Here is a 27050-nt window from a genome sequence, read left to right as displayed (position 1 = left end):
AATACAGCTACATGGCTACACAAATACATTATTTCATTCAGATTTCAAGGCATTTTGATACTTTTTTTTTCTTTGTCTTTTGATCTTAATCTCCGAGAGTATTTCAGATCCATTTCTCTTTGAAAGAGGAAAATGTCTGTAGAGGAAGTGGCTGTGCCAGAAAGGAATGTGCTGCATTAGGATCTGAGTGCAGCTGAAAAACTGAAATAGCCAGGCGTACAACTGGCAGTAGAATTACATTGGTAAGCAGGATTATCCATATATCTGCTAGTAAACTAAAGTAAATGACATCACACTCGGCTGAAATCTGTTTCCATTAGTGGAAACTGGCTTTGGTTTTGTCCACTACATTACTGCAGTGTGCTGATATCCAGTGTGAATACAAACTGAACTTAAAAAACCCCCAACACTTAAGCTTTTAAAATTGCAAGGCCTTGGAATAGTTGGGCACATCCTTGCAGTATGTGGTATGGTTACCGTAGAAACACCAGAGGAGGGATGCACTCAGTGTAGCTGTAGATGCTGTTAACAACTTTGAGATTTTGGGAGGTATCAATCCAAACAAGAAAACCATTAGAAAATGCTCGGCTGTTGTAGCCATCTATGTTAATGATAATGATTGTGCCCAGGCTCCCTGTGCTGCTCCTGTTCTATGTATTTCTGCTTCAGTCAGCTGCAGCCATCTCTCTTCTACAATCTGTCGTGTAGAGATTGAAGGTAGCAGTGAGCTTGCTGACCTTCAGCTACACTCAGGGGTGACAAGTTGGCTTTTTTACTGTTAAATTGCCCAGTACCTTTCACTAAGATTAGATAACTCTGCCTGTGTGAAGGAGGTAGTGATGCTGGAGTTGGCAGAAACATCATGCCACACTTCAAATGTCAGCTCTGGCCAGGAGGACATAAAAACTTCGCAGTACTGGTTCCTATTATTATTGGCTAAATGTGTGGGTTTTTAATTCTTAGTCCTATCTACCTACTTTTGGGGGACAGCTGGCAGGTTTTTTATCACTTCTATGTTATAATGGTATTGAACGCTAATAAGTAATAATATATTATGGTGTTAAGCTTCTTGGTTTTTGGTTTTGAACGTAAGTTCTAGAAGAGTTATTTAAAAGAAAAAAGTGAATAATAAACCAGGGATTTTTTCTGGCTCTTGATTTGACCAGTATTGATTAGCATAAAGATTGGCTAGATGGGGAAAACTAGCTACCTTAATTGTGTTTGTCTTGTGCTAGTGTTCTTGTTCAACTTGAGGTTTTCTTTAGCCTAGCTTTATGGTCTTCTTATTGCTTTCTACTTGAAGATCAGTTTCTTTGAAAGCAGTATTCTCAAAAAGTTCTGTTCTGTCCCAATTCTCATTTCTGCCAGATTTTAGAAGATGACATATTGAAAGGTTAAATTGCTGTTTAAATTTAAAAATATTACTGTTTTAAAATAGAAGTGATGTTAGTGTAAAAGGTACATTACTTATTAGGACTAACAAGACTTTCCTTATCTCTGATACTTAATAGTTATAATTTCAGTCAGAAGAATAAGGAAGAGATGAAATCCATTAGAGCTGATGATTTGCTGAACGGAGTATTCCACAGGGACAAAAATAAGAGGAAGAGCTGTTGTCTACAGAATTTCATCAAAATGAAGGGAGTTTGGTCTCATGTTCCTTCTGTTTCCAGATCTCCTGTTATTTGGGTGAAGTGAGTTTTTTGACTTGTATCGTCAGGCTTTTCTCCTAGTTGGATAGAAAACCTTTCAGGGATTTTTGACTGTTGCTTTACTTGGCCTTAGGATGAAAGGTCTTTGTATTGTAGCACAGCTGTATTTGGATAGGATCCTACAGATTAGTATGCTGAACTGGAATTCAAGTACCCTGGACTCTTTCAAAAGGCATTTCAACATGTGAAATGTGTAGGTAAGCTTTGCTGCAGTGGGGTAGCAGCTTAGCCTGTACGTATTAAAGAGCTTCAGGATCCATTTTCCATTAATTCCATTTTTAGCACAGATTGTGAAATTGGGAGCATCCAGATCCAGGTTTTAAGTTGCTGCTATGGTACACCAGGTATACTTTTTCATATCAGTGTTGTTCTAAGTGATCTGCAGTGCACCATCCCTTCCCATGACAGAGGATCTCATGGAGACCTCTTGAAATGCCCTTTAGCTCCCCTGCTGCGCTTGGCCATTAACAACTGTTGTATTGGTAAAGGCCCGATGTGCGCAATGGTTGCGGATGTGCCCCAGAAGACTTATTCAGGTGTACTCTTGTGTTGTGGAAGTGAAAGCGTCCTAGAAAAGAGCTATACATGATTAACAAGCTTGAACTCTTACTTATAATTGGATAATAATTATTTCTATTGTCCTAAATTCAGTTAAAACCAGTTATTTTTCCTTAGAGCCTTCTGTGTTGTTTCAAGGTAAGAAAATGTATGGTTCAGTGTTTGAGGATTTCTCTTGAGTTTTACAATTTTTTTTTTTAATTCAACAATGAGGAAACTATTAGGAAAATACAATATTACACATTCAGCAGAGGATAGGGATGTAGATTTGAGATTTATACATTTAACTGTGACTGGCTTTGGGATTCTTAGTGCAAAAAAGATATTATTTATTTGAGAAAGTTCAGTGTAAGCCACCAAGACAGTCAAATGACTTGTGAGGAGAGTCGTAATGAAGTGGGCTTGTTCAAGCCAGAGAAGAGAAGGCTATGGAGAGGCTTAGTAGCAATCTTGGGTAACTATTTGGAGGTTACCAGAGGCAGGCCCATTCTCTTGCTCTGCTACTCAAGTCAAGAGAGGCAATGAGAGACAATAAACTTGTGGTTCTGACCGGACATAAGTGAAACTTTGCAGTATGAGACTCCTTAAGCGTAGGAACAGGCTTTCCAGAGGGGATGTGAAATCTCTCTGTGGACGTCCCGAAGACCTGACTGACTGAAGGCATAAGTAGCTTTGTCCTAATCTGATGTTGACCTTGGTTTGAGCAGGAGATTGGACTAGGTGACTTGAACAGGCCCTTTCAAATATTAAGGACTCTGCAATTATGCTTTCATAATTTATCCTCCCCCCTCACTTGTGGCATTTATAGCTTAACGCTAGCAGCTCTGCCCATATCTCTCTTCCTCTGCAACAGGGTTCCTTCAATGGGTAACAGCATGTTTGTCTTGCACTAAAGGCACAGAAACCCTCTATTCTCTGCTATCTGTGATCTTGAGGAAAGTATTCCACCCTTGCTGTTAATAATTCCATATTTTTTCACTTAAATACTGCATGTTGGAGGTGACTTTAGTACTCTAACTTGGCTTCCTACCAAGCAGAAGACTTCTGCCTACATCTCAGAGTGGTGTGTGGAACATGGCATATATCAAACTGACTGAATTCAAACTTAGATCTTGTATACTAGGAAAGTTCTGTGGTAGTCTTTGCAAATAGCATGAATGCTTTTGGAGTAGTTGCTTAAAAAGTAAATTGGGCTGCAAGTTCTTGCAATTCTTTCATTGGTATAATGGTAAAGTGATTTTTTGTAGCATCAGGCAGTCTTCTGCAGTGGCTGTGTTGATAGAACTGCTTAAAGCTACCTGACACAACTATAACCCCTTAAGTTTTAGTTGATTATTTACTTTAGTAAACTTCATCCATTTGAGTTGAATTCTTACGTGCCGGATCTGTCTTGGGTAGACTGTAAAAAACACGTGATGCATCTTCTTCCACCTAATTGTGAGATGTTAAATTAATGAAGAGTTCTGAACTTCCTCAGAAGATCTCTGAATATCTGTACAAGTGTAAATTTCTCTCACGTAATGGTCCCGAGCAAGTTGTAAGTGATGCTGCAGAGATGGAACCAGACTTCTCTCCAATTGCTGCTTTAGGCCAGCAGGAATGAAGGGTGGGCAATTACTTGACTTTACAAACCATAACAAGCTGGTGCAATAGAAGTATGTAGCTCTTCTGTTTATCGAGGATATGGCAACTACAGCTGTTCAATTTCTTTTATACAACTGTGTACTAGTCTGTGGTGAAGACTCTTACTACAAAATACTGTATTGTAAACAAACTTGTCTTAGAGCAGATCTCTTTTCTGATCTTGCTCTCTGCAGGGGTTGCTTGACACCCTTTTACCGTGCTCTGCACTTTAATTTCATGAATTCTAGCAGCAATTGGCAGTCTTAAGTAAATCTGGTTTAATTTCCATTTGCTCCCATTTCCATGGGTTGCTGTAGTAGAGTTCTACGAGAAATGATGTAACTCAATCTTGTTGTATGAAAATTGCTTTTAAAGAATGTTCTGGAAATCCGATAAAAGTAGATGATTTTGATTACCTCCCCTTTCGCTGTTAGAGGCTCTTTAAGTGGAGTGGCCCTGTCAGTGTGGAAACAGCCTTTTGGTATGGTCAGACCACAGGACTGGTTTTGCTTGTAGCTGAACCAGCAGAGCTACGAGTTTTACATTATCTATCAGAGGTAGTCTTGCAAAACTGTGATCTTCAGGGCATGCAGCCTTTTCTATTCATGTTGCTCTATTTTTGTGTATTGCTAAACTTCCTCCAAGCAGCCTGTAACATCATGGAATTTTTTCAAGATGGAGAAGGGAATTTCTCTATTAAGTTGGCTGAATTGTTCTAATGATGTATTGTTACTGTTTTGTCCGATACAGTATAACAGATTCTGAAACCTCTTTTTATTTCCCAATAGGCTGGTGTTTGGGATGCTGTATCCTGCATATTACTCTTACAAAGCTGTGAAGACAAAAAATGTGAAGGAATATGTAAGTTACATTCCTTTTAATTGCTTAATTAAATGTCTCTGACATACAACTGTGAAATTTTCATTACGCACTGCAATAAATCGCATGAAAGCTTGAACATCTTCGTATTGGATATAATACCTGTGTGAATCTAATGGTAACCTTATGATTTTGTTTGGAGAACTAGAGTTAAAGTTTCTCACATTGCTGAAATGTGTCCAATACACTGTGCTGTATCCATATAGTTTTAGGAGGATTTTTAAACATAAACTTGAAAATGCTGATTGCATTTCAAGCAAAGTGCCTAAAATAATCCACTTTTGGGCAGGGTGTAGAAAAAAGGTTTCCTAATTCTGTCAACGCCTGTTAGTATAAGCAATGGCAAACTGATTCTCAGTGGCCACTTGAATTCAGCAGCAGCTGAATTGTCATTGTTTGGAGCTCAACAATGGATTCAAAATCTACCTGAGAAGAGAGTAGCTCTCAATCATCTGTCTTTCCTCAAAGAAAGGGAAAAAAACTTAACCAGGGAAGGAGAAGATTCGGTTAAGGTGATGTGGAGGAAAGAAGCAGAACAGACAGAAGCGTAAGTTGGAGGAAAACGCAGTTACTGTAGTTGGAATCATAGAATCATAGAATAGTCAGGGTTGGAAGGGTCCTTAAAGATCTAGTTTCACCCCCTCCCGTGGGCAGGGACGTCCCACTAGACCAGGCTGCCCAAGGCGCCATCCAACCTGGCCTTGAACACCTCCAGAGATGGGGCAGCCATAACTTACCTGGGCAACCTGTGCCAGTGTCTCACCACTCTCATAGTGAAGAAGTTCTTCCTAATGTTTAGTCTATATCTGCCCCTCTCCAGTTCGTACCCGTTCCCCCTGGTCCTATCCCCACAAGCCTTTATGAATAGTCCCTCTCCATCTTTCCTGTAGGCCCCGTTCAGGTACTGGAAGTTCGCTATAAGGTCTCCTCGGAGCCTTCTTTTCTCCAGGCTGAACAAGCCCAACTCTGTCAGCCTGTCCTCATAGGGAAGGTGCTTCAGCCCTCCGATCATCTTTGTAGCTCTCCTCTGGACCCATTCTAACAGCTCCCTGTCCTTCTTATGTTGAAGATTCCAGAACTGGACGCGGTATTCCAGATGAGGTCTCACAAGAGAGGAATAGAAGGGCAGAATCCCCTCCCTCACCCTGCTGGCCACTCTTCTTTTGATGCAGCCCAGGATATGGTTGGCCTTCTGGGCTGCGAGTGCACAGTGCCGCCTCATGTCAAGCTTCTCATCGACCGGCACCCCCAAATCCTTCTCTGCAGGGCTGCTCTCAATCGTGTCATCCCCCATTGTGTACTGAAAATAGAGATTGCCCTGACCCAGGTGCAGGAATTAACAGTTACTGCAGTTTAGAATTAATCTGTTCAATTATTTACTTTTCAGTGTGAGCAATGATGATTACCACAAGAATGTTACCCAGTTGCAATCACAAGGGGCTTTGGTCACTGAGTTACTTCCCTGTTTTAAGTGCCAGCCTGACTTGATTTCAACAACTAACCTATATTCTCTCCCGAACCTTGTTCTTAACTTGGCTGCCTAACTCAGGATGGAGTCAGTGCCTGCCAGAGCTAAGCTTCTGGGAGAAAAAGTCATCAAAAATAAGAGGAGAATTTCCTCTGCTTTATGCCTTCTTTACCCTGTAATGAAAGTACATAATGCAAAGAATTTATAATCCATTTTTCTGCCCTGCTCTCTCAAAAGGCTAAGTACAAGATAGCAGTTTCAAACTCTTAATACAAGAAATCACTTCAAGTTACCATTGCCTCTTGTGATATGTTTTCTAGAAAAAGAAAAGTAATGTTTGCAGACTACTGAGATTTTGACTGTTACCTCAGTTATTGAGTTGGCTGTGACTTAGCTGTCTTTCTTGGGCATCCTTTTATAGAGATGCCTGTTACTTAGACAAGACCTTTAGTAGGGTCTGAATCTTATTTTTCCAACTATATGTTTTCATTTACTGTGAAAACACTGCTTTTCAGTCATCTGTGGTCTTTGAGCAGTCCTTGAACTTGCAGTTGCATACAAAATATTCATGGGGCTGAGATGAAGACTCATCATGGTGACTTTTTCATGAACAGGGAATGACACTGATTCATCAGTGAATTATCACTCCATTGCTGGTTGGGTTGAGTATCCAGATAGATCTTAGGGATGATCCATGGCTTTCATCTTCTTAGCAGAGTCATTTTCTTTCAGGAAGAGTGTGTAGATTTAACCACAGCCTTCCATATAGCACAGCTCTGGTGGCATTCATGTTATAGTGGAGCACAACTTCCTTCCAGGGTTATGTGTGGCTTAGGAGCCATCTGGTTTAGTTCACTGAATTGCAGGAGCTTTATAACAGTGGAATTCTTTACTTGAAGGTACTGCTTCCACAAGTAAAAAAAAAACAAACAAAAAGTACAGACATCTTGACTTGGTGTGTAGGTTGTGATGCAGCAAATTGGTCAAAGATATTTTTTGAGGAAAAAAAGAAATGTTGCTGTGGGTTTTGGTGATTTAAAAGACTTATGGACTTCAGTTGTAGAAATGAGGATCTGTGCCTTTGAGGAGATTTATTTGTTCTTGTAATTACTCTGATTTAATGGAGTTGACTAAGGTCTTTGAGGAGCTTTTTCACTGTTACACCAAACTGCTTGTAATAAGCATCTGAAGCTTAGTTTAGAAATCTGAACGACCAGTTTTCTCAAATCCTGGCCTCAAAATCCTGACTTGAAAGGATGTGCTTCAGCCAAAGCCAACAAAGATGAGCTTAACAATTGGATGGCTGAAAAAAAGCTCAACAAAACAAATCTATAATTACTCTTTTAACATAAAAAGCAAAACTCAATCAAAGCCTCTTTAACTTAGTCTTTAAAAGTTAAGTAGACGATAGTTGTCTGTGCAGTGTCAAATAGGACCTTCTGGTATTCCTTTTTTCTGGTATGAGAGCCACTGTAAGTCACTCAGGTTCATTTTTTAGGGATACTTCTGGTACCTAATGCATATTAGTTGTACTAGAATATGATTTGACTTGTGCTTTTGAGAGTCCCTGCCCAGACCTCAAAAAGACTGCTGGCAGATGTCACGTGTCCTTCTGCAGAACATTTCTTAGTGTCCTAGTAGCCCACAAGAAACTCCACTTCTGCTGTTCTTAATTGGATAAATAGAAGTTGATTAAAGAATGAATAGCCTGGATAAAATATATTGGAACAAAATTCAGTCTTGCATGGCCTCTTAAAAATTGCATTGCGTCACGCTTAGGCTGATGGGGCAGGGTGGATGTGAATGTTTTTGTTCAGGTGTTGACTCCGGTTCATGGAAGGGTCACCAGTCTTAAGTGTCACATGGCCTGTCAAGATGACTTCATCTGTTATGTACATTTGTCTTAGCTTATTCAAGCCTGAAATATCTAAATCCTCTGAGAGACTGAAGTGAAGAACGTCATCACATGACTGAGTTTCTTTTCAAAGTGAAATGCAGAAAAGCATTTGCGATAAAGTAGGTCTCAAGTTATGGCAGAGGAAGTCATTTTAAAACATAACGCAGGCTATGAAGTAGGTAGCAGTGTAGCATTAGGTTTTGAGTACTTATTTAAGTCCATTTCAAAACCAGATTGCTGTAAAGATTAAATCTGGGTCATGTCCTCTGTTTGAAAGTGTATATATTTTTCCTTTTGAAAGAGGGTGCCATGAATCCACAACTTGAACTAGTATCTAACAAATGTGGTGTTTAATGCTTTGTGGGTAAACCAGAGGAGTTAGCAGCTTGTATATCACAAATGAAATGACTCTGCTTCATCTGGGTGGAGGTGATGCTTTCCTTTTCTTTCTTTTCTCTTTTAAACAGTTTTATTTTTTTCCTAGCATAGGTAGTGTTGGAATTTGAGGAACGTGTGGGTGTTCAGTTATAGAATGAATAACTAGTGGTGGTGTGCACTGACCTATTTTGGAAATAGCAGTGGCCAAATGCAATATATTTTAGAGAAGACAGATGCATGGAACTACTTCTACAATATTTATTCTGAAAGATGTAATCGATTTAGACAGCCAGATCTGAGCAAATATTCAAGGTAAATGTGAGATTTAATTAACAATTAGAAAACAAAACTAAAACTTGTATTTTAAGATCATTGTCTGATTTCAAAACAATGATGTGTCCTGTGAATCTTAGAATTATATTGATACAAACCTCTGAGGCATTAAGATGCTTACATGTAAACTTCTATTAAGAGGAATTTTTTAGTTCTTGGCATATGAATATAATTAAATTTCCATGAAAATGCTTTTATCCTGCCTTGCCGCGGTGTTAATGCCATAATACTAAGCACACACGTAGAACTTCAATGCGAAGTATAGCTGAGTAACATATATTGTGAAACGAAAGCAAGGACCGCCTGGCTTGCTAATGCTGACTTTTGTTTTTACGGTATAACCATATGGATCAGTGTGGAAGAGAGTCAATTGTCCTTTAGTGCTGTAGTGGAAATTGCATTTCATACTTACAGTAATCTACTGACTCCTTGCAGTAATTTTTTTTTTGCCACTAAAGCTTTCTAGAGGCAGAATCAAACCTGCGAAGCCAATCTAGGTGAGGTTATGACCACGGTGATCCAGCCATTTCACTTAGCTTGGTGGATCTGCCACCAGTTCTATTTATGAATAGAAACTCCTTTGGACCTTCATATAACTTCACTTGAAACCCAGTTGATGCAAACCGAGATGCTGTTGAAAGTCTGGCTTTGACAGCTCTGAACTGACTGTGTGGTGTACGGTATACTCTGTTAAAGGTGAAATCAAAATTCTTACTGAAGGTGGTGTTTTAATTTTCAGGTTCGCTGGATGATGTATTGGATTGTGTTTGCTCTTTATACAGTCACTGAAACAGTAACTGACCTAACGGTCTCTTGGTAAGAGCCTGCTTTTTAACAAAAACTGTATGAAATTGTGCTTGTTTCTGATGTTCTTTGATTTGTAATGACTTAATTTTTATAAAGAAGTTGTGCTTGTTGATAGCCCTGTTTTCCAGGAAAAGATCTCTTTTCAAGCTTGCTGTGCACCGTTACTCAAAGTAGGGACTATGAAACTCCTCCTTTGCTGTAGAAACTGAGTAGGGGAATGGAACTCTTGAGTGGATGGGCTATAATTTCTATGTGCAGCAGTCCATAATGCAAAGCAACTGTATTAACTTTCCATTTCTTAAATGACAATAGGGTCAATTAAAAATTAAAAAATTAAATCCATAGGTCTAACTTGTTTAATTTGTCTAATATAACTTCTTGTATGTGGCAGATCATATACGCTAATAATATGCGATTGTGTTTTTTGAAGAGGTGTCTTTGTGGTGATTAATTACTATACATTTTCTTACTGCAGTTGTTGATTTCATGCAACCTTTAACTTGTCTGTAGGTTTCCACTGTACTATGAATTGAAGATAGCTTTTGTTATTTGGCTCCTTTCCCCGTATACCAGAGGGGCGAGTTTAATCTACAGAAAATTTCTTCACCCGCTTCTTTCTTCTAAAGAAAAGGTAAGAAATAACTCTCATACTCTTAATGCCTAATATGGGAATACTGTGTGCTGAAATGCTGACTGTTGCTAGACAGATGATAAAAACAGATCGATGTGTTACTGGTTTGCCAGGCAGCGTGAACATGGACTAGAAGAGGCAAGTGCATATGACTGTCTGCATATATGCTTCTGTTTAACTTGTATGAGCAGACAATGCTCTACTTTCTGTTGACATGAGATAGCCTGGTGTTCTCTGATCTACTCGGTGCACTTTGGGGAGCCCAGTTGAGTGGAAGTGATGCAATTTGACTTCCTACTGGAAGAACATGTGCAGTACTCTGTGCAGAAGCATGAATGCAGTTTTAGCAACAGCTCTTACTGTTACAGATTTTTTTCTTCCTAGCATATTCTAGTAATAAAATAACAAACGACATCAACTTTTCTGGTGTGCACTGAACATAGCTAGAGGATGTTCAGCTTTAGCCACAGTATGGCAGAGCCACAGATCTGCTTAGCTCGTTTTCTGTTTTCTGTTTGTATTTGTGGAAAGAGTGATTAGTGAAGGTGAGAAGACTATCACTGAAAAATCTAGTGGTACAGAAAATAGCATTCATGAAGATCAGCACTGTGCTTGGCCTTTATTAAGCAAACCAGGTAGCTGACATGATCGCTACTGGTATCAACAATAAGATCATCCTGACCTTCTGAAGGCTGAACTATAAACAGTTTGCAACTTCATAAGCTAAAGGGATTTTTCCCTGTAGTCCGCTAGCTGTTGTGAACTACCCTGAAGCCTTTATCTCCAGCTCCAGGCATTTACCACCACTGGGGATAAATGTCATGACTGTGTTGTCCTTGGTACTTAACTGTGTCAAAGCTCTGGCTTCAGAAGTTCTTTGTGAGCTGACTCTACCTTTCTAAGAAGCTCCCTGATTTGATCTTAAGCATGTTATTTCTTGAACAGCTTTTGTCTGACAAGCTAAGCTTACTCTGTGTAAAGAACTTGATATGTAGCTGCAATGTTTCTGTGCTGGACATAAGTGATCTATTTTATCTTCTTGTTTGACCAGACCTAATCCTGTTTTAAATGAGAGAGTATAAGTGAATGAAATATCAGTATACAAAGGCAAGAGTAATTGTCTCATTAAGTATTTTCTTAAAGATTTCTTCTATGCTCCTTTATTGAAAGAAAAATAATACTGTGGGGTAACATGACTCTTGTGTGCAGCCTTCTAAAACTTAAGTGTGTTTTGCTTTTAGGAGATTGATGACTACATTGTACAGGCCAAGGAAAGAGGCTACGAGACCATGGTGAATTTTGGAAGGCAAGGGTTGAATTTGGCAGCAACTGCTGCAGTGACAGCAGCTGTAAAGGTAAGTTTCTCCTTGCATTAGTTGCTTTTGTCCTTGTTATAGAACAGTGTAATTGTACTGAAGATTTGCCATTCCTAAATAGAAGAAAAGAGAATTCTGCAAATGTATTGAAAACGTGGGACACAATTTAAGGGTTGCAACACTGTAGTCCTTCTCATACTGTGTTTAAGATGGCTTGTAGTTATTTCTTGGCTGATGGGTATCAGTTTACTGTGATTCAAAAGATGCCATGCAGTTTTCTGTGCTGGCTTTTGGTAAAGATGACCATTGTTTCTTTTCTGTCTCTGCTTTCTTGTTGGTAAACAAACTATTTAAAGGATTTCTGGCTTTTCTGCTGTTTTTCTCCAATCAACTTGAGGTAACTCCACATTTGAAGTAAGGCATGAAAGATAACTACCGCAGATAAAAGTTATCTTGACACGATTAACTTGTTTGCAATTTGGTGACTGAATTATTAGATTAATACACTAAGCATAAGTTTGCATATCGCTTTTTAGCATATTCTTGCTTTGTCATGTAATTTACATTAAATCGTGAAGTAACCTGTGATGTTCTCAATTGGCATTCCTACAAAACTCATAACCTTCAGCTGAATTTTAGAGGATTCTATGTCTAGGAAACAATACAGGCTTGTAAGTAAGATTCTAAGCAACTTGTGGCCCCCCAAAAGGAGTTTAACTTTAGGCAATGTGTATCCTAACTAATAGTCATTTAAACCAAAACACAATAAAAAAAAAGCGTGGAAGGGTGTGTGTCCTAGTTAAATGACAGTTTTAAGGCTATTGGGATTCTTCATGGGAATAAATGTATCTGCTGTGTTCATAGAAATAGGACTGAAAACCTGAACACTGTTAGCAGATAACAGAAAGCAATGTAGAGATCTCTGGCTGTCAAAGTTAAGTAGGCACAGCTCGCATTTAACTTAAATTTCTGTGCCTGTATGTGAACTTCTTACTTTCTAAATCAAAGATATTTCTAAAAACTGCATCTTCAAAAGTTATCTCAAAGAGGTTTTGAAAATCTCATGCATCTTGTTTGTTCATTTTCTCTCTTTTTAAAGATACATGTGGGTAGTAGTTTAGAAAATATAATTTTTTCTTTTAAAATATGGACGTAGAGAACCGAAAATACTGAGAATGTGATTCAATTTGATTGCAGGTTCTTTTTTTGTTTTTCAAATTCTTAGCGTTACCTGGAGGCATGAAATAATTTAGAATGAAATGGAGGACATCTCTAATGGGATGAAATTACTCAGAGTGAAAATAAGTTATTTAGGAAAAAAATAATTAAAAAAAAGGACCAAAACCAAACCTCAAAGTACTCTATGGGTAAAAAGGTTAAGAACTATGCTAAAAGCCAAAACACAAATTCCTTGCCAAACAGCAAATAATAATTTATTACAACATGCACCTGTAGTGATGCTTACACTCTGTGGTTTCCTTATGTCTGGCTAAGGTGGGATAGTTCCTTGTTAATCCTTACGGTGTTACAGAAATACCGTAAAATAAAGAACACAATATCTCTTCCCGCTTTCTTCCGAAATAATAACTATTCCTACATGTCTGTGTTTAGATTTGATTGCTGTTCAGCTGTGACTGGCGAGATGCCTGCTCCATTTGTTACAACTTGTTAAACGTGCTCACGAATATTTGTACGGAATTAGTTCAGTGCAGATGAGATGCTTGGGCAAAACAGCCACCACAATGCTGAAGACCTAAAATAGACATGATTTTTAAACAGTATTAAAGAGGAGACTCTGAAAAATCTCTATTTTGGCATGTTAAACATCTCTCTGGTTTGTCATTCCAAAAAGCTGAGCGTGACTGCTCCATGCAAGCAAATGGAGACAATGCATGTGTTCTTGATTTTATTCCCTGTTTTTCAAGAGCTGACTGCTGCCTCCAGCAGGTGAAAAGATTATCCCTTCAGCGTGAGCTGGTGGAGCACGCTATAGGATTTCAGGAGTGGAATCCTATTAGTGGGATCACTTTTGACAGCAAGGAGAGACACTTTCATCACTTCTTTTTTTTTGAGGAGCAGGCATGCTTATTCTGACATCTGATCTCAAATTAGGAGTAGAGAATGTGGGAGGTTATACACAAGAGGAGGTCCAAACAAAGCTTCTGTTCACTAAAGTGTCCAAGCAAAAGGTACTATGATGTTTGTTTATGCTGACTTTAGGAAGGTGGTAAAATTGCTTGAACACTCTGGAATATTTACAAGATTTAGTGTGGGGAAAAAGCTGTTTTCTCCAAGGAATATGGAATTAGTATGAAAAGGCCAGCTGGCTGTGGAGGGGAGGCTGGAGCAGCCAGCCAAGTCAGTCTACCTAAATTTGTTGTAGATTTGAACCTGCTCCGCTGTAGTTAAATTGTAATTGGCAGGAATCATGGCTTATGGCTTGCATTCCTATATGGATATTTTTAGCTGGTACTAATTAGGCACTGTACATATAAAACTTAGTGTTTCAAAACTCTCTACACAGCATGCATTAGAAAAATTACTGTCATGTAAATGTAAGAAAACAAATCTTTGTAAAATCCTGATTTCAGGGGACTTAGAGATGAAATATTGTCTAGGCTGACTTTTACAGTTGACTAATAAAATTTTTCTTTGGAGTATAAAAGAATCTTTAACAAGGTTGTGCTAAGCTTATGGTTGGAATTGATGATCTTAAAGGTCTTTTCCAACCTAAATGATTATGTGGAATTGCTTTTAATGATAGGAAAGTCGTTGGAGCTCTTTCAGCTCACTAGTGTATGGATTTGTGGAAGTTAATCCACAACACTAAGTTCCACTGATTGTATCTTGTATTTTGACACATGTGCTTTCCAGATCTGAGATACCAGTTACCTGTACGTTCCAGTTTTTGCCAACATATAAATTTTGACTTCTCGGGCTACTATCGAAAACTGCGTTCTGTATCACCACGGGCAGGATGGCTGCCAATTTAACTGTCCTTCTTTATGAGGTCACACTAGGATTGTTTATTTGCAAGGTATTATTTTGTTAGGAAACAAATAATCAGAATACACGGAGGGCTGTGTTTCTGCATGTCTCTTAGTCATCCTGGATCTGCTGCCTCTTTGCTGGTTGACTATTATTCAAATAGCCTTACTTAGACCTCCCCTTCTTCCCACTCAAGGCATGGCAGAGGAAGGAGGGATCTTGCAGCCAGCTCTGGCGTGCAGCCAGCATCACTATGAGCAGCTCGGCTTACCGGCAATATTGCTTTCATCCCTCCTCCCTGATGGGACTGCCTGGCACGCTGCAGAGGTCATTCACAGGACAGCAGTCCCTTTCCAGGTTGAGAGGGAACAGAAGTCATTCCCCGTCAGCCTGGATCAGATCAGGGAGAGAACAGCTGGGAATGTGGGTGCTGCGCGCTGCAGCCCTGCGGCCACAAAGCTCCACGCAGCTCTGTAGATGCAGAGTCCATTGAGAACTTGTCCAGCGAAGGCAAGCTGCTTTGTTCAGTGATCCTGATCACTGAGAGGATGCAAGTCGAATTTAAACAGCAAAAAAGAGAAGAGTCCGTGAGGCAGATGTACTGTGTGGTGTCTGATTACAGCAGCTTCCCTGGCTTAAGTTTATAGACTATAAAAATACATGCTCAATAGCAAAATGGAGAAGGGCATTTCATAGATGAGGATCAGCTGCTGAGATGACATACTCATAGCTTACTAGAGGCTCAGAAGGAGTCCTTTAAATAAGCTGTATTTATAAAAAACTACATTTAGAAACCTGTTAAATTAGTGCTTCAGGTTGGTCATTGGTGATGAATGTGGTCTCTGAAAACCCTTTAATATGGTTTAGGCAATACTATTGAATAAATAAGTAGACTCATTGTTCCAGACTTGTGTTTTGTTTAAGACAATACAAATTTCTTAGTTCATCTCTCTTCAGGCTTTGTTTACATAGAAATAGGGGCACTGAAGTTCTCTGATTTTTTCCCTACATTGTAATTGTAAATGTGTGCATCTCAGTCTTTCATGATGTAATTTAGTTGGCAGCCTCTGGGCTGGATGCAGCCCACACTATTTCTTCGTTACTGATAGGAACTGTTGAAATAATGGGACACCAGTGCAGGTGTGGTGACTGTTCTGCCATCTTCCGTGAGCCCTGTCCTGGGGCTGTGTGTGGGGCTGGGAGAGGCAATGGCTGCTGCCATACCTCTGGCACAAGTGTGGAAGCAGGACATTCCCTGAGCTCCACCTGCAACGGGATTATGCTACCTTCTGTTTTGTGGGCAAACGTCTTGCTTTCAAGCTCTGACTCATAACTCTCTGAACTGTCAAACAAGATAGCGAAGCTCTTAATGTGTTCGTATTCCAAACGTGAACGTTCTCTCATTTCCTGCAGTAGAGGGTATTTAATGTTTTCCAGCTAGACTTTCATCCTGAGCTGATAGTAATCTAGATCCTCGCAAAAAGCTTTGTTTTGGCAGAAAGCAATTGTCTGCTTCTTTTGGGCATGGAAAGTGGAAGAATTTTCGTAAAGCTCCAGTGCTGTATGAGCACAGTGGTGTGTGGGGGTGTTTTTATAATTGAAAAACCTCACACCCATATGAAACTCCTTGACGTTTGTCCTCTGATTAGTCAATGCAGTGGTGTGAAGTGGAAATGAATCTTGATTTGTCTAGACTGGATCTTCCTAGGGGTGGGATGGAGACTGTGTTCAGGCAGGAGGAGACTGGGGGGCTATAGGGAGTACTTGTGTAGGATTAGTATAATGTTTGACCATGACTGGGCAGTGCAGCAGCGGTTGTGCAGCTTCTATTCCTACTGTGACTCTTGGGCATGTGTCCTGCATCTTTTACTTGTATAGGTATCCTTTCAAACTTCTTAATATTTGGTGGGTGTAACTTGAGTAAAACTTTCCATATTGGCAAGTACTTCTGGAGCGAAGGGGCCATTATATGAGTCTGTGATGTCCTCGCTGAACGAGGCCGTGCTCCACAGGAGCTCTAGTCTCATCCAGGGTGCAGTTTGGTTAAGGGCACAATGTTACATTATGGCACATAGTTTGACTTTTTTCCCCATTGAAAAACAAAATTCTGTATCCAAAAGCAGCACTGAAAAAATAGGCTGAAGGTTCCCACCTTGGATCTAGTCCTCTGTATGTACAGTGGAGTAGGAAATGCAAGCTTGTAATGTGAATTCTTCTTAGCATGTTAGATATTATAATCTTAATTACATTATCTTGTACAATTCCCAAATGTCTTTTTGTAGTACATCACATGATGAATCTACTTGCTCTGCAACTGTTATGCAAGTGTGTCATCCTATACTTTTGTTTCTGGCCAAATCCAGCGTCTGTCACGATTATATAGTAGATTCTATCCACACTTAGTAAGTGAACTTCTGCTGAATTTATATGGATTCTGCTGAGAACCAACTGGGTCCATTTTATTCATTTGTTGGTGTTCAGTGGTTGAGAGTTGAGCCCAGTTGCATTTCTTTAGGCAGTGGATGCAGACTGATCAACAGTCTTTGGTGTTACAAGAGATACTGTAAGCTGTTCCTTGCTGTCAAAAGAAGCAGTCCTGTCTCTCCGGTTCTCTTTTCTAGTGTCCTAACAGCTAACTGTTAGTTCTCAGGCATAGCTGGTTCCTGATTTGATTTACTATTCAAATGCTTTTCAAAGCAAGAACTGGAGTAGTGGAAGGCCAGGATTCTTGCTTTAAGGCAGGACAGACCTGCCTTAAATAAGCCATTTTAGGGAATAAAATTTGCTTTAGAATTTCTACAATAGTTTATACACAGACTGTACAGTGTCAGTAGCACATTTTCACTCAAAAGCTACTTGCAGTTGTGTTCTTGAGAACTGTCAGTCATCCTACATGTATGTAGGAAGAATTAGAAAAGTAAAGGCTTCTGCTTCTCTCATAGGAAACTCTTTCTTTATTGTTTAGTGGCAATGTATGAATGGTGGTATAAGAATTAAAGTAGTTTTTTCTGCCTGTGTAGCACACTGTCTTACTTTTTATAAGCTGTACTAATGACTAGTCACTAGAAAATGGATACTGGGTTTCAGCCATTCCCCCTCCCCCCTGCCTTTGGTGACCGTGCGAGCCTAAGGCGTATCATTCTACTGTCTCTTAGTTTTACATGGCTATTTTTAACATGGAATTAATTTAGTGTGCTGGTCTACCATCTGCTAACAGTTGTTGCCATGAGAGTGGGAACAAATGCTGTGGTCGGTGGTATAAGAACTGCCTTACACTGGTCGTCTTGCAGAGAACGGTGTGTGAAATTGTACCCAGATTTCTGTTACAGCCAGCTAACAGTGTTCAAATGAGAAATCTTGCCCAAAAGCTTCATTTATAAGAATGAAACAGAATCCTTAACTACTCATGCACGAAGCAGGATTCATGCACGGGCTTATAAACTTTCCTCTAAAATGGTTATTTTTTGCCTCATATGCCACCAAGAAAGAATTGATTGTTATTTTAACATGACATTGAGTAATGTGCTTGTCCTTTTAGTTGCCTATACAATAAATTAAGCTTTCATGCTTTAGTAATAACATCATCTGGTGTAAGATGAAAGAGTTGCTCGATGACCCCTTTTTCTAAAGGGAAACTTTCTGTATGTCCCGTATAGAAAAGATATAAGGACAACCAGAGAAGGAATACTAATGTTCAAATGTGATTGACTTTTCCTGTATGTAGTGTTAGATTTTGGGTTGGTATTACATCAGTTAAAACTACATCAGTAAGAGAACCTGTTAGCCTTCCTTGTTGTCCAGGCAGGACATCTTTGGTTTGTGGTTTCACCTTTCTGTCAACTAGAGAAATAGTTGTAGTGCAGCCAGTTTCTTGGTTACTTGAGTTAATGCTAGAGTATATTTATAATGCTTCTTTTCCTTTCTTATGCATATTTGAAATTGATAGCTTATCCGTAACCTTTTTTGTCCAGGACCAATATACAGTTAATCTTGGGTAAGAGCTTATGTAAGTCTACTGCATGCTTATGTTCAATGAATCCTGTAGTGCAACAAGGAAGCATGGGCTTAAACATCTTAACCCACCTTGAACAGCAAAATTAAACCTCTGCTTTGTTTTTAAAGATTCTGCTGTTGTATTTCAGAGTCAAGGTGCGATAACTGAGAAACTGAGAAGTTTCAGTATGCACGATTTGACTACTATACAAGGAGATGAGCCAGTAGGACAGGGACCCTATCAGATATTACCAGAAGCAAAAAAGAAAACCAGAGCCTCTGGCAGTGAATCTTCAGGTAAGTATTTATCTTTTTTTTATTAACTAAAAGAACAGTTCACCAAAGACAGAAGTGGGAAAGCAGAAATACATCTACCCAATCTACAAATTTAAAAGCCCCCGAAGAATTTCTGTGTGCTTGATCAGGGTTGACTTAGACAAGATACATTATGACAGTTGAGAAATGCTCCCTGAATTGTTTTCTTGTCACAGCCACTAGCAGTGTAGTCATATGGTACTCATTACTTCTATCTTTGCCAATTAGCAACAAGATTTCCTTGCCAAAGTAGAGCTTAATTGGAAGTTTAAAAAAAAAAGTGATTAAGTGGTGTTTCTATGGCAAACGTACAAAAAGTTAAACATGAAAATTTATGGAAACTCAATAACTAGGAAGAGAAAATTAATGGAAATGAGTTCAGTAGATCTGTAATGCTAATTCAAAATGTAAAATGACTTGTGGAGATAGGAATAATGAAGGCATTTAGTTTTCATAATCCACTGATGCACTCAAAAGATGAACACTCAAAAGATGGTGTGTGGTGACCAATATATGTGTCGACAGAGATATTTTATTAGTAGTCTTCTTATTTTATAGTATGTAACATTATTAATGGTTATAATCACTTTGCTCTTGAGCCTATGATGCTTGAAGGAGGGTTTCAGTGGAAGGCTGTCAGTTACACCTTTTTAAGTGGTTAGGTTACAATGTAAAGTGATTAATACTTCACACAAAAGAAATAACTGGTATATTTCTTGTCTTTTCACTGCTCATCCTTCCATTTTGTGGAGGGATGGTGCCTGTAGAGTACAAGGAATTCCACGTATCCCATGGTAGTCTATTGTGTTTCTGAGGAGTAAGTGGCCACCTGAATGGCCCTAAGCTGAATTGCTAATTGAGCCCAGAAGGTGTCCTGTGCCTGTGGGCTTAAAGACAGGGGATCCTGGCCAGCAAAAAAGCTCGAGTTCATCAAGAGTTGCATCAGGGATGATGTCCCTGCAGCTGTTGTGCAGGGGCTCAGTAAGACACTGTTAGTTACCTATCAGAAATAGCTTGAAAATGCTTAAAATTCCATTTAAAAAAAAATTTACTCTGGTATAGATTATACTGTGCAAATTGCTGATGGTGAGATTCAATCTCACATGTCAAAATGCTTCCTTAGAAGTTATTTCTACGTCTAGACCCAAATCCAGTGTACACCCTCCCGTATTCTTTGAAGTTTCTTCTGCATTAGAGATTTAAGAAAAGGACAAACCACTGATAGTCAGGAACACTGCATAGCAATATTTTGTTGCACTTAGCAGAATGTTGTGTTCTATGATCTGAGGTGGAGGGAGGTTCTGTGCAAATCGTTGAAGAGACTTGATTAAGGACATTCATCTTCAGGTGACTGAGCTGCCAGTGTGCTTGCTGTGAAACAGGCAAATGGGACTTTGATGCATCAGAAGAGGTGTTACAAATAGAGACAAGGAAGCCTCGGTGTCACTGCAAACATCCCTGGTCAGGGACTGTATGAGTAACAGTTGTGGTTTAGATCTTCCATATTGAAAAAGACGAATTGAAATTGTCTTGGAGGTAGAGACACAGGGCCTCAAGAATGACCGAAGAGGCAAGTTTGCCTTAAGTACCTGTGGAGTAGCTGAGTGTGACGCTAGTTTTGGGAAAACAGGTGAAATAATCAAAAGAGAAGAATCTACTTTAGACTAAATGAAGTATTAGTTTAAGATGAAGCATACATTGATTATGAGTAAAGTTGGGTTTGGAGTCTAAAAGGTGTCTCCAAGTGCTAGAGCTTGTAGGTTCTGCAATGGCCTTATGATAGGAGAGCCTGGAGGAGGGAAAGAACCAGTCAGTGTTCGGGGCTGTGGTGGGACCCCAGGGCGCTCCGCAGTGCGGGTTCTTAAGCGGTTTGCGCCCTCTAGTGGGGATCGTTGGTGGTGATCTTGGTCCTAGTTTTGCTGCATGTAAACAACCCATAGCAGTACTTCGATATTGTATCTATCTGAAAGGAAGACTAGTATTAAACAGGCAGATTGGTACGCAGGTATGAAGAAAGGTCCTATGAGTCATAGAATGCTTTGGGTTGGAAGGGATCTTTAAAAATCATCCTGTCCAAACCCCCTTCCATGTTTTTTGCAGGTCTGTGTAAAGCAGAAGATGGTGGCAGATTGATGGTTTAACTTTTGACAATTAATGGACCATTTCGTTTATGGAATGAAATAGCTGGTTAATTAAAAATGGCAGAATTATAAGAAAGGAGCTCCTGGCAGGCTGGATGTTTTGCTGTTTTGAAACACCTGGCGGACTGACCATATAATAGAAAAGAATGAAGGATGTATGCTAAAAGTGAAATTTTCTTAGAAATCTAAAAGTTACAGCTATTTCTTATTAAACATTTTTATAAAACTGTTTTTTTTAAAGGCTACAGAACTTCACTAGAAAAAAATCCTGGAGATGATAAAACAGATGAAGAGATGGAGGGGACACATTCAGAGGATGAAGCGTTTGCTCAGAGAGGCCTTCGAAGAACCCAGAGCATGAAATCTGTGAAAAGCATTAAAGGCCGTAAAGAGGCAAGTATAATCTTAGTTAACTATTCGGTTTGTTTTTACAATGTACCTTGTCACTTTAATAATGGAAAATGTATTTATTTTTTAATCTTAGAGTGGTTATCAACAATAACTAGGTTGTGGGATGCTAAATGGAAAAGGTAATATGTGATAACAATATCTAAGCTTGGAGCTTTTGTAATCTGGGGTGTTAAAGAGAAATACATGAATGCAACTAAGCAACGAAAAAGGGTAAGGAAATAGTCTGTGCTTGTAATGCTAATTATGGCACCACCAAGCCCAAATTCCAGGAACTGCTCACCTTGAAACGGCTGTAGGTAGCCGTATTGTCATCTGCATTTGCATGTCTCTGTTGTGCACACTTAAACATCTGCTATTTAATGGATTAAAGACGATTTGGAATTTTTTTGTTCCCGTAGACATATGGCCTGCTTTGATTTAAAACACACAAAGATTGTATGTGGGATTAAAAGTGCTTTAGATTTGCATGTATAACAAAATTTAAAAGATACTTAAATGTCTGTGGAATCCTATAAAAGTTTGTGAGTGATTCTGGGAAAACAGTCGAGACTTGCCCCTCTTGCCCCATTCTGAAACTGTATCTTGTTCAGTCAGAGGCAGATTCCCTTACTGAACCTGTGGACTGTTCAAAGCACATTTAAAGATGTTTACTAGATTGGATTAGTGGAAAGGTAAACAACACTTCTTTCTGAAATGGTCTCAACTCTTTGTTAAGTTAAATCTTTTTTTTGTTCCCCTCAGATACGATATGGATCGCTGAAGTACAGAACAAAGAAGAGAGCTGCTGTATACTTCTAAGTGCATTGCACAGTGCCTGCAAGACAAACTGCTGTATTATAATAACTTGAATTTAGTGCGTCAAATGTTAAAGATCTGTGTATGATTCATATAATGAGTATGTATGAATAGAGATGGTAGGACTTGGTTTTATGAACCTAAATGGTTGGATAAAATATTACTCTGCTTTCTTTTAATTGCTTGTTGTTTAGACTTACACCTGGGCAAGTTTTAGTATGAATGTCAGGACTCCTTAAATAGGAGTTAAGTGAGTAACAGGAAACAGCTTTTTTCCAGAGATATTGAACAGATAGAGATAATTACAACTCCAACTGAATTATCAGAATTTGTAAGTATTTTGAACTTGTGAAAATTGAACCCATGGTATCCCCAGGTTTACATGGAAGCGGGTGTACTTGAAACGTTCTTCTGAGCGGCCTTCCTGAAAAGGCCTTTGTGTAATATAAAAATGTACAGTTCAAAGGGCAGTGGATGATGGTGGGAAACGAAGAGACAAGATAGATATGGTACATCCTTGAGATCATTATTTTGCATCATATTGCCAAGCTTAAACAACTTATGTAATACTAACAGGGGCAGACTAGGGGGGTGTTTAGCACTTTATGCAAAACTGTTTAGTTTTGCACAGTCTTACTGATTTACAGCTGCAGATGTCATTTTAGTAGCTTCATCAGTAGCTTGGACATCTTTTGAATGCCAGCAGTTCTTGTATTTCGTAATCTTTTTTAGTTTATCTAGATTGCTTAACTACACTTAGGATGCTGTTGGTAATTGCTACTAGCACTTAATATTATCAGGTGCCTTTCTATGTATTACAAGGCTGCGTGTTTTTTTTGTTTGTATGGGGTTTTGTTTTGTTTGGTTTGGGGGTTTTGTTGTTTTGTTTGTGTTTTTATTCTGCTTTTACCTAGAGAGATGTAAAATGATTTAAGTTGTTTTTTGGTTAAAATTGTGGTAAGTACAACTTGTAGCAATTCCAGTGATAGATCTCAGGGATCTGATCAGCCCATCAGCTGTGTGTTAGAAGTCATGCCAACATGAAGGCATGTGTGATAGATTTTTCAGGCCCTGGTTTGGTTTTGCTCTGCATTGCTTTTAAGAATGACTATATATATATAAGAGAACATGTATGTGTGTGTATTTCATATCATATGTGAATTCTAAAATTGGCTGTATAGTACTTTCTTTTATTTCTGAAGTTATTACTAAACCATTTAAATACAAATAGGTTTTTCTCAAAGTCTCACTGATTTTGTCAGCCGTTTTATAACCCAGAGTCTCATGGCATAACTGTTTGCACAGAGATTAATTTTGCAATATCATTCAAGGCAGGGACTTGTCACAAAGAGTTTTTGAGGTCCCTTTGGTTCTGTTTTCTGCAATTCTGAGAACTAGGCTGATTTTAGTTTTCTGTGTGACTATGTTTCTTCTGTGGATTCAAGGAGAAAACACACACTTTTTGTAGCTAGTATTTTATTACTCGGCACGAGGAGAGACGGTGTTACTTTTCTTAAAGTGAATATGGTGTATGATCCCACTTAGCCTTGAATCTCAGACTTCAATCCTTAGACCTTCCTCCAAGTATATCCGGGGGGGAGAAAGTTATCTGTAAGTCTGCTGCAGCTCTTTCAGACATATTCTTAAGGCTTGGGCCTGCTGCAGTTTTTTCTGTTTACGTTACAGCTACAACAGGTTCACTACTGGTGGGTACTTAATGGCTTGTGAATATATGCTGGCATTTGAAGTAGTCTTCTGTGGAGTTTGGGCCAGGGTTCGAACTGTATGGATAAAAAAGCAGCTGGTCTGTATTGGCATTGTATTACCCACTTGGTATTGTAGGCATTTGTGCAAGTGCAAAGCCTCAGTCAAATATAACAATAGTGATGGTGCAGTGCTTCTCTGAGGAAGAGAAATGCTTTAGTAAGAACTTGCATCAGTCCATGTGATTAAAAGGCTTAGCCTTGTATTAATTTTCTCGGAGACACAGTTTTGTAACAGAAGGAAGGCAAGCTGCTCTCTCCCAAATGAGTATAGTGCAAAAATCCCATCCTCTAATTAAACCTGCAACTTGTGACCTGGCTTTTGTAAAGAGCTGTTGTCTGAGAGGCAGTGACCAGAAAGGCAGCCTCCCTGTGGCCTGGTTCATCACCTGTGGCCCAGGAATGTTTGTGCTTCTTATCTATTTCCTTTACTGCAAGAAAGCTGTCTGTGTGTTAAGGTATGTGAGACATTACAGGAAACTGAGGCTTTTGTTTGCATCTTGCTCCTAACCTCGGCGTTGGGTGGAATCTCTAATTCGTAACTCTCCAGCTGAGCGTTCCCCTTCAGCGCCTGCTGCCACATCTTGCGTTAACTCATCATGTTTGTTTTATTGGCAAGCATGGCAAGAAAACTGACATCTTTCTACAAATCAGAATCCCACATGAAGGAGTAGCACGAGCCCTTCTTTCAGAATTACAGCTGCTGTTACGGATTCATGTAGATCCTGTTTCTTTTCACATTTGCAGGGCTAGAGATCACTGAATAGTTCAGGCTCCACTACATTCCTGGTCAGCAAGTTGCTCTATGTCTCGTTTTGTACTTGAGGCTGTAACTTCTGGCAAACTTAATTTTCGGATTAAGTAGTAACAGAGGCTAAAAATGACTCCTTTTTCTGCACTATGCATGGAACAAGGAAGCTAGCAGCATTATTCATATTTGTTGCTGATTGCATATAAATGTACTTGCATTCTCTCAGATACTGTCTTAAATGATAAAACTTCCAGTGTTTTCCTAGCTGTTTTTTTAATCTAGTATCCTACTGTAAAATTATTTTCTTGATAGCTCAATTTTGCTCTTTGAATTCATCCTGAAACTTGTTCATTGTATTTTCTTTTTGCCCTTGTTGTCGATTGTCAGCTGATGCTTGGCAAGGCGCGGTGGCACGGTTAGTGAGTGACATGTATTTCTCTCTGCTTGTTGGATTTAGTTTAGTTTGGTTTTGAAATATTACTTAACCTTTTAAACTTTGTGTACAGGGAATTTTCAAACTCTCTTGCCTTAGCAGCTGCAAAAATGATCTGTGTAGCTCCTGCTAGTAAGCTTTTTGGAAAAATGTTAAACAAAAATAAAAATTTAGCTTAACATTCTGTTTGGTTTTAGAATATAAAATGTAGTTCATGTAACATTAGATGATCTTATGAACAAAGCAGACTGCCACCAAGAGGACTGCTAGTATAATTCAAGAAAAACTTCGGTAGTCGTTAAGGGCACTAAACAAGAAATACATATTATCTTTTAAAATCATATAAAGGTTTTAAGCCTTTCCAAAATATATCTGAAGGGATTCAGATTTCCTAACAAGAGCCTATTGTACATATTAAAATACACAGTTTGAGGATGAGGATTAAATTGATGCAAATGAACTCAGGCCAAACTCTGATTACAGGGTAATTGCCAATATTGGCTACTTAACACTAGTGGCTTTGCTATGTGAAAGTAACTGAGTATTATCCAAGATACTTTTTGCAAGCTATAGTGAATTTTAAAATGAACAGAAGATAATTTGGCTAAACAGAATGGTGGAGTGAATGCTAGGTGCGTTTAACACACTGTTCAGGACAAAAGATATTTTATTTTTGGAGTTGCTTTTATTAATGGCAAGTTGGTATTTTACAGTATTTTTATACAGAAAAATGTGTATGTGCAAAGGCAATACTTTAACATTTTTCAAGAAATTGTATTTTTAAATGCCACAGACCAGAGACTGTCTACATTGAGACTGAAGTTAGCAGCTTTAAAAAAATTCAATGTAAGCTTTAATTTTTATATTGTAATAATAACTTGCTGTCAACTTGTTTACATATTTGTAGGAGGGAAAGCTTCATTATGCATTGACTTATCTTGACACTATCTTAAATAAAAGCTGCTTTGAGATGATTGCAGTGGTTATTTTATTACCTGAATTGTGATTAACAAACCAGTCACCATTTAATCTGTATTCTATTACTTATTAATGATTCCAGTATTGAAACAACCTGTCTCAAGTTTCTTCAAACCTGTGTGTTTTTGAACCACAACTAAACCATCATTGATTTTTTGCTATGGAGCCTGTTGCAGATTTAGACTTAAATGAAACTTGCCCTGCTAAAGGTAACTTGAAAATGTTATCGTGTTACGTACTTCTATTAAATGTTCAGTTCGGAGTAAACTCAAAAGAAGGTGCTTAGTCTCTGGGGGAACTGTTGGGTGGTTTTTTTTTTTTAATTAAACCATTTCTAGTGCTAGCTTTTGTTTTTATTGATGCAGCTTTACTGTTGCTTGTGCCAACAAACAGATTTTGGTTTGTATTTCCCAGTCAAACAAGGTGGTTCTGCTAACCCAGAGAACGAGATGCATAGGTGAACTTAGGCTTTTCCTTTTTCAAACCTCACTTCAAGTAAGCTGTTGACACCCTAGTAAGCCCAAGCAAAAAACCTCAGTAACCATGTTTTCTGGACCTTTTTTGCAAGGTTTTCTGATCTATTGCTTCAAAGGACAGAATTTCTTGGTATGGTTAATTGAGGAGAAAGAAACTACTATTTACTGCTATTGTCTTCCCAAGCATTATAGAAATTAGATTCCAGAGCACAGACTGACTGTAAGGGACCTTGCAGTGATTCAATTCCTAATGTCAGAACAGTTCAGAGAGTACAAAACCCCTACAGAAGAAATTACAGATGTCAGAAAAGAATTCTGATTTTTTTTTCCCCTTTATTTCTTCAACTAATGTTGAGTAGGTAGCAGGAACATCTGTGAATGAGGGCTGTCTTCCTGCTGTTTAA

The 27050-nt window shown here is 38.8% G+C and overlaps 1 protein-coding gene across 1 annotated transcript in view; it reads left to right on the top strand.

Moving 5' to 3' along the window:
* Positions 1-26166, top strand: part of REEP3 (receptor accessory protein 3) — a 42305-nt gene extending 16139 nt beyond the window's left edge. Inside the window, exons 2-8 of the mRNA XM_054071996.1 lie at positions 4682-4754; positions 9588-9664; positions 10166-10286; positions 11528-11641; positions 18733-18880; positions 21281-21432; positions 22192-26166. Of these exons, the coding sequence (XP_053927971.1) occupies positions 4682-4754; positions 9588-9664; positions 10166-10286; positions 11528-11641; positions 18733-18880; positions 21281-21432; positions 22192-22248 (742 nt within the window). The 3' untranslated portion in view covers positions 22249-26166. The remainder of the gene's footprint in view (positions 1-4681; positions 4755-9587; positions 9665-10165; positions 10287-11527; positions 11642-18732; positions 18881-21280; positions 21433-22191) is intronic.
* The last annotated feature ends 884 nt before the right edge of the window (positions 26167-27050 follow it).

The sequence above is a fragment of the Cuculus canorus genome, chromosome 7, assembly GCF_017976375.1.
Source record: "Cuculus canorus isolate bCucCan1 chromosome 7, bCucCan1.pri, whole genome shotgun sequence".
In the NCBI taxonomy this organism is placed as follows: Eukaryota; Metazoa; Chordata; class Aves; order Cuculiformes; family Cuculidae; genus Cuculus; species Cuculus canorus.
The sequence above is the reverse complement of the archived record's forward strand: the minus strand, read 5'-3'. Positions and strand labels throughout refer to the sequence as shown.